This window comes from Heptranchias perlo, chromosome 24 (assembly GCF_035084215.1).
Source record: "Heptranchias perlo isolate sHepPer1 chromosome 24, sHepPer1.hap1, whole genome shotgun sequence".
Lineage (NCBI taxonomy): Eukaryota > Metazoa > Chordata > Chondrichthyes > Hexanchiformes > Hexanchidae > Heptranchias > Heptranchias perlo.
In genome coordinates this window covers 17519293-17530146 of record NC_090348.1, presented here as the reverse complement: position 1 = coordinate 17530146, position 10854 = coordinate 17519293, and the positions used below count along the sequence as shown (strand labels likewise).

The 10854-nt window shown below is 42.2% G+C and overlaps 1 protein-coding gene across 1 annotated transcript in view; it reads right to left on the bottom strand.

Annotated features, from left to right (window-relative positions):
• Positions 1-7067: 7067 nt before the first annotated feature.
• Positions 7068-10854, bottom strand: part of lamb4 (laminin, beta 4) — a 102488-nt gene continuing 98701 nt past the window's right edge. The window contains exons 33-35 of the mRNA XM_068004823.1: positions 10323-10499; positions 9449-9599; positions 7068-7500 (exon numbers count right to left, since the gene is read on the bottom strand). Of these exons, the coding sequence (XP_067860924.1) occupies positions 7361-7500; positions 9449-9599; positions 10323-10499 (468 nt within the window). The 3' untranslated portion in view covers positions 7068-7360. The remainder of the gene's footprint in view (positions 7501-9448; positions 9600-10322; positions 10500-10854) is intronic.

Genomic DNA, 10854 nt, shown 5'->3' with positions numbered 1-10854 from the left:
CAGCTTCCTGGACCTCTCTGAGGAGCAATGCATACGGAGGCTCAGAGTGAGTGGCCAGGTGGTCGCAGATATCTGCAGCCTCCTTCATGCCGAGCTGCTCCTGGCTGGGCCGAGTGGCATCTCATTACCTGTCGGAGTTAAAGTCACCACTGCCCTCAACTTCTTCGCCTCCAGATCAATCCAGGGTGTCACCGGTGACATCGCCGGGGTCTCCCTGTCATTTGCACACAAGTGCATAAGGCAGATCACTGACGGCTTGTTTCGCAGAGCCTCGCAGTAGGTCAACTTCCCCATGGATGACCTCAGCCAGATGGAGAGGGCAATGGGATTCCACTCTGTGGCTGGCTTCCCATGGGTGCAGGGTGCAATCGATTGCACCTATATAGCATTACGAGCACCTCCACACAAGCCAGGACTGTTCATCAACAGAAAGGGGTATCACTCCATCAACGCTCAGCTCGTTTGTGACTACTGCAGAAGATTCCTTCACGTGTGTGCCAGATTCCCTGGCAGCTGCCACAATTCCTTCATTCTAAGGGAATCCAACATCCCACCCCTCTTTCAAGCACCGAACACCCTTAAGGGCTGGCTCCTCGGGGACAAGGGATGCACACGTGGCTCATGAAACCTCTGAGGAACCCCATCACCGAGCAACAGCGTCGATATAACGACAGCCACATCGCCACCAGATCTACAATTGAGCATGCTATAGGGCTGCTCAAGATGCGATTTAGGTGCCTTGATTGTTCTGGGGGAGCACTTTAATACACACCAGACAGAGTGGGACGCATTATAATTGTGTGTTATGTCCTGTACAACATGGCACAACAAAGAGGGGTGAGCGCTTTGAGTGGCGTCCCCACTTCCATGTCCCCTTTTGCCATCACCCCTCTCCTGGACCAAGCCCACATCACTCCTACCACCCTGCTGGACAACAGTTTGGAGGACATGTATGATGCCTTGGAAGCCCAATTGTAAGTATCTGTCTGCCTGTTTAAGGTGGCAGAATGTTGTTCATCCTGAGTCCAAACGACCGTGTTAGGGCCTGAATGGACTCATTTGTGAGCCGTGCTTGAAGCTCAAAGGAGGCTTGCCTTCTGTCCACCGCAGACATTCCCGCACGTACCTGTGACAGTATCTCAGACAGTTGCTCACGTCCCTGCGACACCATCTCAGAGATTCCCTCACGTACCTGTGCTACCATGCCACTCATGCAGGAGTTGGACTCCTCCATCCTCTGCGCTATTGTGGAGAGTGCGCGTGGCACCTGTTCCAGTACCTCGCAAATGTGCTGCTGTCCCTCGATCATTCTCCTTTTAAAGGATGGCCCCGAGGTTCAGCATCTGCATCCAGCTGAGCAGAGCCTGGAGAGGAGTGCTCCTGCTGACGTGGACTCTCCACAGCTGCCCCTGTCAACAGTGTCTGTTCGTGCTCACTTTTGTGTGGTGACTCACCAGGTGCCAACCCAACTAACTGAGGACTGGGACCCACCAAGGTGTGAGTATCTGCGCTGGTGGATAGCTCGCTATGATATGATGGTGCACCCTCAGATGCCGGCAGGTCTTCTGAGGATTTGCCGTCTGCCATCACTGCGGTCGTTGAAGGGCCTGTAAGAGAACAGAAGGTAATATTAAGCATCATCATAGATGTGTCATGTTGCGATGAGCATACTGAGGTGTTGAACATGGCAAGCATTGTTAATATCAATTCATATTGTGTGTGATGAATGTTAAAGTTGTGTCACCAGACGTTTGTGGGGTGCCAGTCTCAGCGTCCCCAGCGGACAGGCACTCGAGGGTGCGGCTGATCTCCAGTGTCTCCTGCTCCGCGTGAGGACCACTACTTGTTGTGGCCCCCCTCCAGTCTTCGCCCTCTCGCGTGCATTCTGAGCTCTCTTCTCCCAGAAGGGGAGAAAGAACAGACATGTGCGTGAGTGATGGTGAAGTGGCCAACCAATGAATGCATTGCTTTGGTAGAGGCTGACCATGAAAGAGGTGCTTCAAAGGGTGAATATGAGACAGAGCCATCACATTGGATGAGGATTGGGGTGAGTGGTAGTGGTGGGGTGACTAATGGGGAGGTGAGAAAGTGCAGGTAAGTTGAGGATGAGCCTTAAATGGATATGAGGAGTGATGTGATGGAGTTGTCTTGGCAGTGCAGAATGAGTTGGGTTGGTGATGTGGTGATGTGAAACACGGAATGTAGGAGAATCAATAAGTGTACTCACTTTTGCTGACCTAGTTAGGTCATTGAAACACATCCTGCACTGGATCCAGGTGCGAGCGATGTTGCTGTTGCTGGTGACCTCGTCTGCCACCTTGAACCAGGCCTTCTTGGTGACAGAGGCAGGGCGCTTCCTCCCTTCCGCAGGGCAAAAGACTTCCCTCCTCCTCCTCTCCCCATCCAGTAGCTGCTGCAGGGAGGCATTGCTAAATCTCGGAGCAGCCTTGCCCCTGTGCTGCTCCATGTTGCGTTCATCTGGTGTTTGCTGCAGCTAAAGCCTTTGGAGCAATGGCCCTTTAAATATAGCCGCTCCAGCTGACGGGCTGTCATGCGGGTGCGCAGTCTGCCCACTGCGCAGCTTTCGGACAGCAAACCCGGAAGCCACGTTAAGTGGCACCAATTCACTTGCAATCGCGTGTGAAACGGACATATTTTATTAGTCGGGTTACCCCCCTCTCTCCCCCCGCTGCCATCCCGCCCCCATTCTGGCCAATATTTATCCCTCAACCAGCATTGCTAAAAACAGATTATCTGGTCATTATCTCATCGCTGTTTGTGGGACCTTGCTGAGCTCAAATTGGCTGCCTTGTTTCCTACATTACAACAGTGACTACATTTCAAAAGTACTTACTTGGCTATAAAGCACTTTGAGACATCCTGAGGTTATGAAAGGCACTATGTGAATGCAAGTTTTTTCTTTCTTTCTTAAATGAAGTTGATCCTGTGGGAGGTAGAACAGTACAAAATTACCTTCCCTGGTTAGACATTTCAAATGTGAAAAAAAATCCAGGCTAACACTAAAGAGATGCTATGGATAACCAGATCAGCATAAGAACGGCAGAAGTACCAGTAAACAGGAAATAGGCTAATGTGGTGCCCCATATTCAAAATGTGGAGATGCCGGTGATGGACTGGGGTTGACAATTGTAAACAATTTTACAACACCAAGTTATAGTCCAGCAATTTTATTTTAAATTCACAAGCTTTCGGAGACTTCCTCCTTCCTCAGGTAAATGTTTTACCTGAGGAAGGAGGAAGTCTCCGAAAGCTTGTGAATTTAAAATAAAATTGCTGGACTATAACTTGGTGTTGTAAAATTGTTTACCATATTCAAAAGGGTGACAAGACAGATACAGGCAACTACAGATCCATCAGTCTTATTTCCATTCCTTGTAAAATAATGGAATTAATTATCAGGAGTAATCTTCAGGATTATCTCTATAATAACCTAGTAAACAGCAACCAACATGGATCCAGAAGGGGAAGATCCTGCATAATCACCTCAAGTGGATTGTGGAAAGCCCTATGATGTGTTGTACCTTGACTTCTAAAAGGCTTTTAACATATTTCCATATGAAAGGTTATTACTTAAAATTATAGTAATTCAGGGTAATGAATGGAAAGCGCCTTGGGACGTTTTACTACGTCAAAGGTGCTATATAAATGTAAGTTGTTGTTGTTGGATAAGAAACTGAAGGATAGAAAATGATGAGCATTCATTAGAGCAGTTATGTTGAGGTGAGAGTGCATTATTGAATGAGGTGTCCTGGTGCTTGGTTGTGGGACTACTGAGATGTGATTAATCAAAAGTGGACTGGAAACAGCTACTTGAAAGCAAATCAGTGTCAGAGCAGTGGGAGGCATTCAAGGAAGAGATAGTGAGGGTTCAGAGCAAGTATGTTCCCACAAAGAAAAAGGGTGGGACTCCCAAATCTAGAGCCCCTTGAATGTCAAGGAGCATAAAGGGTAGGATAAGGCAAAAAAGAGAAGCTTATGTCAGATATTGAGAGCTCAATACTGCAGAAAGCTTAGAAGAGTATAGAAAGTGCAGGGGTGAAATTAAAAAGGAAATTAGGAAAGCAAAGAGAGGGCATGAAAAAAATATTGGTAAGTAAAATCAAGGAAAACCCAAAGATGTTTAATAAATACATAAATAGCAAGAGAATAACTAAGGAAAGAGTATGGACTATTAGAGACCAAAAAGGTAACCTGTGTGTGGAGGCAGAAGATGTGGGTATGGTTCTTAATGAATACTTTGCGTCTGTCTTCACAAAAGAGAGGAACGATGCAGACATTGTAGATGAGGAGGAGGAGTGTGAAATATTGCCTGGGATAAACATAGTGAGGAAGTATTAAGGGGTTTAGAATCTTTGAAAGTAGATAAATCGCCAGGCCTGGATGAAATGTATCCCAGGCTGTTAAGGGAAGCAAGGGAGCAAATAGCAGAGGCTCTGACCATCATTTTCCAATCTCTCTGGGTACAGGAATGGTGCCGGAGGACTGGAGGACTGCTAACATTGTACCATTGTTTAAAAAGGGAGAAAGGGATAGACCAAGTAATTACAGGCCAGTCAGCCTAATCTTGGTGGTGGGCAAATTATTGGAAACAATTCTGATGGACAGTATTAATTGTCATTTAGAAAGGCGTGGATTTGTTAAGGGAAGGTCGTGTCTGACTAACTTGATTCAATTTTTTGAGGAGGTAACAAGGAGAGTCGATGAGGGTAGCGGTAGCGGATTAGTCTACATGGATATTAGCAAGGCTTTTGACAAGGTCCCACATAGCAGACTGGTCAGAAAAGTAAAAGCCCATGGGATCCAAGGGAAAGTGGCAAGTTGGATCCAAAATTGGCTCAGTGGCAGGAAGCAAAGGGTAATGGTCGACGGGTTTTTTTGTGACTGTCAGGCTGTTTCCATTGGGGTTCCGCAAGGCTCAGTACTAGGTCCCTTGCTTTTTGTGGTATATATTAATGATTTGGACTTGAATGTGAGGGGCTTGATCAAGAAGTTTGCAGATGATACAAAAATTGGCCGTGTGGTTGATAGCGAGGAGGAAAGCTGTAGACTGCAGGAAGATACCAATGGGCAGGAAAATGGCAAATTCAATTCAATCCGGAGAAGTGTGAGGTAATGCATTTGGGTAGGGCAAACAAGGCAAGGGAATACACAATAAATGGGGAGGATACTGAGAGGTGTAGAGAAACAGAGGGACCTTGAAGTGCATGCCCACAGATCCCTGAAGGTAGCAGGACAGGTAGATAAGGTGGTTAAGAAGGCATACAGGATACTTTCCTTTATTAGCTGAGGCATAGAGTGTAAGAGCAGGGAGTTTTATGCTAGAACTGTATAAAACACTAGTTAGGCCACAGCTAGAGTACTGCGTACAGTTCTGGTCACTACATTACAGGAAAAATGTGATTGTGCTAGAGAGGGTACAGAGGAGATTTACAAGGATGTTGCCAGGACTGGAGAATTTTAGCTATGAAGAAAGATTGGATAGGCTGGGGTTGTTTTCCATGGAACGGAGGAAGTTGAGGGGAGATTTAATTGAGGTGTGTAAAATTATGAGGGGCCTAGATAGAATGGACAGGAAGGACCTACTTCCCTTAGCAGAGAGGTCAATAACTGGAAAGTGGGATTAGGCTGGATGGCTCTTTTTCGGCCGCGCAGACACAATGGGCCGAATGGCCTCCTTCTGTGCCAAAAATTTCCATGATTCTATAACTAGAATTTCTTATTTACATAAATTACTTGTTTCAGAAACTTACAGCAAGTGGTCAAATTTGTACGTGATATGAAACTAGGAGCGCCACTGGAATTGGAGGAGGCAGCTCATAAATTACAGAAGAAGTTGGGCAAAATACTTAAGTGGCTGGATCAAAGGCTGTTGAAATTTAATGTGGACAAGTGTATAGTACTGCATATAGGAAGGAAAAATAAGTACAACACACATTCCATGAATGGTGTTGAAATAGTTACAGATGAAGCTGAAAGCGACCTGAGAGTGTCAGCAAACTCAACATTCAATATATCCAAGTAATGCAGTCCAACAAAGCCATGTTGAATTCAGTGTTGAATTATGTAGCCAAAGTAATAGAATATAGTCATAGGATGTTGTGATCAAACTTTATAGCGCTTTACTCAGGCTGCATCTTGACTACTGTGTCCAGTTTTGGTCATCGAGACACAAGGCAGACGTTCAAGTGCTTGCTGGAGGCAATGCAGAGAAGAGCCAAGAGGCTGATTCCTACTGTCAAGGTTCTGGAGTTAAGAGGAAAGACTGGAAAAGCATGTGCTGAGAATTTTCTCAGGGATTCTCCCGATCAGTCGCCGCTAATTTGGCGGAAACTCCATCTATGCATCTAACCAGGGTTTCCGCTGAGTTCTCCTCAAGTAATGGCAGCCAATCGGGAGGACCCACAAGGAAATTCCCAGCGTATGGCTTTTCAGCCTGGAAATGAGTTGGCTGAAAGGCAATCTTATAGAATTATATAACATTGTTAAAGGATCGGACAAAAGGTAAAATTGAAGCAGTAGAATAAGGGGGCACAGCTTCAAACTACTAAAAAGTAAATTTAGGACTGATGTCAAGTAATTCTTCTTCAGACAAACAGTGATGAATGTGCGGAATAGACACTCATGGGGTAGATTTTAACTTTAGGGCGACCAACTGCCGGCTTGCGCTAGCTAGTCGCCCATACCCATGGGAAACAAGCGGTCGCGATTTTGTGGCCCCGACCTTATTTACATTGGGCCAATTAGCTGCGGGTCGCCAAAAGTAAAAAAAAAATATTTTAAACGAGAAAGCCAGATATAATAGATTAGGGAAGAGATGCAAAAGCATGTCTGTTAATCAGTAAGCTTAAAGAAAAAGAGCAAAATACAGGAACTTATAAAGTAAAGAGATTATTGAGGGTGAGTAGATAATGAGTTATATCAGGTGAATGATGTCACCAGGTGACTGGAAGTCCATTGTGTTAGGGAGTTATTTCATCTTGTGAGTTTTGCGTATGATTAAATTGTTGGCAGAGGTATATAATTAAATATTTGCATTTGTGCTCAAAACCATTCCTTTTATTTCAATTTTGCAAAACTGTGCAATTTGTAACAATAGTCATTTTGAATGAATAATCAAGGAGACAACATACACGACACATTTTTATATAATGAGCTTATGTTGCTAATGTGATTTGATTGTGGACAGCAAAACATGTAGCCTTTCTGACAAAATATCACATTTTCACATTAATGTTAGTGTTCTTTAAAATTTTATACGCTTTTATATTATATAAAATCTTGATATTAAAAGTTACAAAGAATAAGTGATGTTTATAAAAAGGTATGCGACTATAGTTTACTATGGCTGACATTTATTGTAGAAATTGGTCTTCTCTTCAATAAACTGTTTAATGCTGGTCACATTTATTTCTAGGTCAGACAAATAATCTGCTCTTTCTTTTATTTTCTTATTTCCATCTTGTAACCTCTTCTCCAGGTCTGTAAATGCAGAAAAAAATAATAAAAGTTAGTAATGAGCCATAATTTGCTGTAGCAAGGCAGCTAGTGGCGTCTGCTGTTAATTAGACTTGCTCTTGCACACTTACGGTTTTACTTTTTTTGTGTGGCAAGTAGCTAAAAATGCGAGCTGATAATGTAACAGTGGGGGAAACAGGGCAACTGGGATCTGAGTGAACAGGACAAGCACCTGTGTATCTCCTTAACCAGTGTATCTCCTTAACCAATCAGATTGAAGAATTGTGAAATTAACAGTGCAAGGACTGAGAAGGAAGTGTAAATTAGAGTGGATGAATTCAATGTCAAATCAAGTATAAAAAGAGGGAAAGAAAGATTAGATTAAGAGAGAGAGGGGGAAAAAAAAGAGACAGAAAGGAAAAGTTTAAAAAAAATTTAACATTTTTAAAATCTCCAACAACAATTAAAATCTGAAGGAATGAAACTCCAAACTTGTAATAGTTAATTTTCAGTGCTGGAGAGATTGATTGGCAGTAATTAATACCTTACCAAGTCATCAAAAGGGTACTTAGACTTGAAATGACTGGACTTAACTTTCTGTGGCAAGTTTAGTTCCTATCTAACGCGCAAATGCAGCAACTTCACGCCATTCAATGCATTTCAATGGTGAGGCAGACAGCGAGATGCCGTTTTCGCAAAGCTAATGGCGGAACGGCGCAACTCGGACAGTGACTTTTGGATATCCACGTTTAACCGCGCATCTGCACCTAGCCTGAAGTTGCCATACCATTTGTGCATAAATAAAGGCAAGTGCCATTAGCCTCACCGCTATTTTGACGGCAAATTCTGGCTCGTTATATCATTATTTACCATCTGTTGTCCTCACTATTAGATTATTAGTCTTCTGTTTCTTCCCCCTTGCTGCTGACATTTTCGATATGTTTCCTGTGTCACGCTCTGATGTAGACTACACAATACTTAGAGAGTGTAATGATTTTCAGATAGTGCCTGTATCATTGTATACACATTCAATCCAGGATACCCTGAATCTTTGGAAATCCTGTGCATCAAATTTGGATGCCTTGAGAAGTGATCTTCCTCTTTTTAGAAAGTTAATGAGATTTGAAAAACACACTATAATCACCTCCTTAAAACCATTTCACATTATGCTCTGAGCAATGCCAACATAATTTCAAACAGTAGCTTGGAAGGACTCTGAGGGAAGATCATTGAAGGTAGCTGTAACTTCCAATAGTAAAGGTAGAACAAAAGGATTCACAGAAATAGTGAGCAGCTGTGCAGCAATTAAAGTACATCTCACAATCATACTATCTCCCTCATTTAGCCTGAACTTCTGCAAACACTGCTTTTCAGGGTTCATTCTTCACCCACAAATCCTTACACCTAGATAAGTAGCTCTACTGAAACATTATCCCTCGATCTTTGGCTCATTATGTTCCGCCTTAGAAACAAAATGGCTAAAGCTATCCCAATCAAAATGGCGAGAAAAGAGTTTTCGGCATACTTTTTAAACCTCGTTTGATTAGATCCAAGCTTTGTGTGTGGCAGAGAAGTTATAGCCATAGTGAACAATCATTATCAGTTTAAAGTAGGTTGTAACTGCTGCCAATAATTGCCTAATTTGACATTCTTCAACACGGTGAGAGACTTGATCTTTTAAAAAAATTCATGTGTGGGATGTGAGCGTCGATGGCAAGGCTGATATTTATCGCCCATCTCTGGTTGTGTTAGTGGAAGATTGGCTGAAAATTCTATTCTTAGAAACCATGCTGGCATCGTGTGTATGCTCAGCAAAGCACAAGTTGTGTCTTTCCACAGCTTACACTGTATTTTTTAAAAATCCATGATTAATAGATGAATAAAACACCTGGACAATAATGAAGAGACTGGACTCCATCCAAATCATCAAACACATTTCTTCATGCTGCTGCAGTTAACAATGGCCACCTACCTGTAAATCTCTTCAGTTTATCTTTCAGGTCTTTTGCCAGATTAGAAGCCTCTTGTTGTAATTGTTCTGCTTTTTGTTTTCCATCAGTTGGAATCTCCTGTACTTGCAGTTTGCTTAATTTTTCATAAGCCTCATTCAATTTTTGAAATTCCTTCAATAATCAAAACATAAATATGTCTTCAAACAAATCATATAATTTACAAATACCAGATCTATTAATTGAGAAAAACGTTGTAATGGTTTAAAACCATAGAACAATAGAACTTTACACACAGGAGGTCATTCAGGCTCCAGTCAGCTCATTGCTGGAGCAATTTTTAAAAAATCTCACAGTTCTGTTCTCTATTTTTACTCCTATATTCAAATGTTTATTCATTTTTCCCAAAGATGCAATGGTCTCTCTAAATGTGGCCTAAACATTGCCTTGTACAAATTTATTATTACCCCTTTGCCCTTTTTATGGCTTTCTCTCCATGGCTTTATGGCCTTGTCCATTCTGAGCAAAATCCATTAACCCTAAATCTTTAGTTCCCCATCAACTATCTATCCATGGTGCTACATAACTCTGTGGATGTGGAAACCCGGCCTCAGAGGACAATCTAAGCCTTTACCTGGCAGAAAACAAGAGATTTGCTTCCCATTGGTGTGGCTTAAACCAAGGCCTCAGAGGTGAAAATACAATGTGCTAGTCTGCTGCACCACTGGGTTTCCACCAAGAGATGTTAATTGTTGGGTACATTCCTGATACACCAACTAGAAATAAAATAATAAGCATCATTGTACCTACAGTTAGTTTTTACTCACAGTTGGAATCATAGGATTTAGCAAGTAACATTGCATTACAATTTTACAAAGATAAGATTAAAATAATTACTTGTTCAGCTTCCTCAGCGTGAGTCTTTGCTTCGTTGGCTTTTTCCATTGCCTTTTCAGTCACTATCTTGTTGTTATGGGCCTTGTCTTTCAGTTCTTCAGTTTCATTTTGTAACTTTATTAGCTTGTTCATTAAATGCATGAGGTTGTCAGCAATTGATGTAGTTTTCTCATTAAGCTGTCAAGAAGAAGTTAAAATATGAAAGCCTAAACATTTTAAGTCGAGAAAAATTGCAAATTAGTGATCTTTCACTGACTAGCATGAGTTTCAGTATTACAAGAAATTCAAATTAAAACACAACTTAAAGAGGCGTATGACAACTCTAGATCTGATAACACAAAAGAGATTCAAACGAAGTATAGAGAATTTAGGAGGGAAGCAAAAAAGGTTTGAAATGCTAAGAGAGGGTATGAAGAAAGACTGGCAGGTAACATAAAGGGAAATAATAAAGGATTTTATAACCACATAAAAAGTAAAAGAATAGTTAAACAAAGGGTAGAGCTGGTTAGAAATGAAAAATGAAATCTTATGC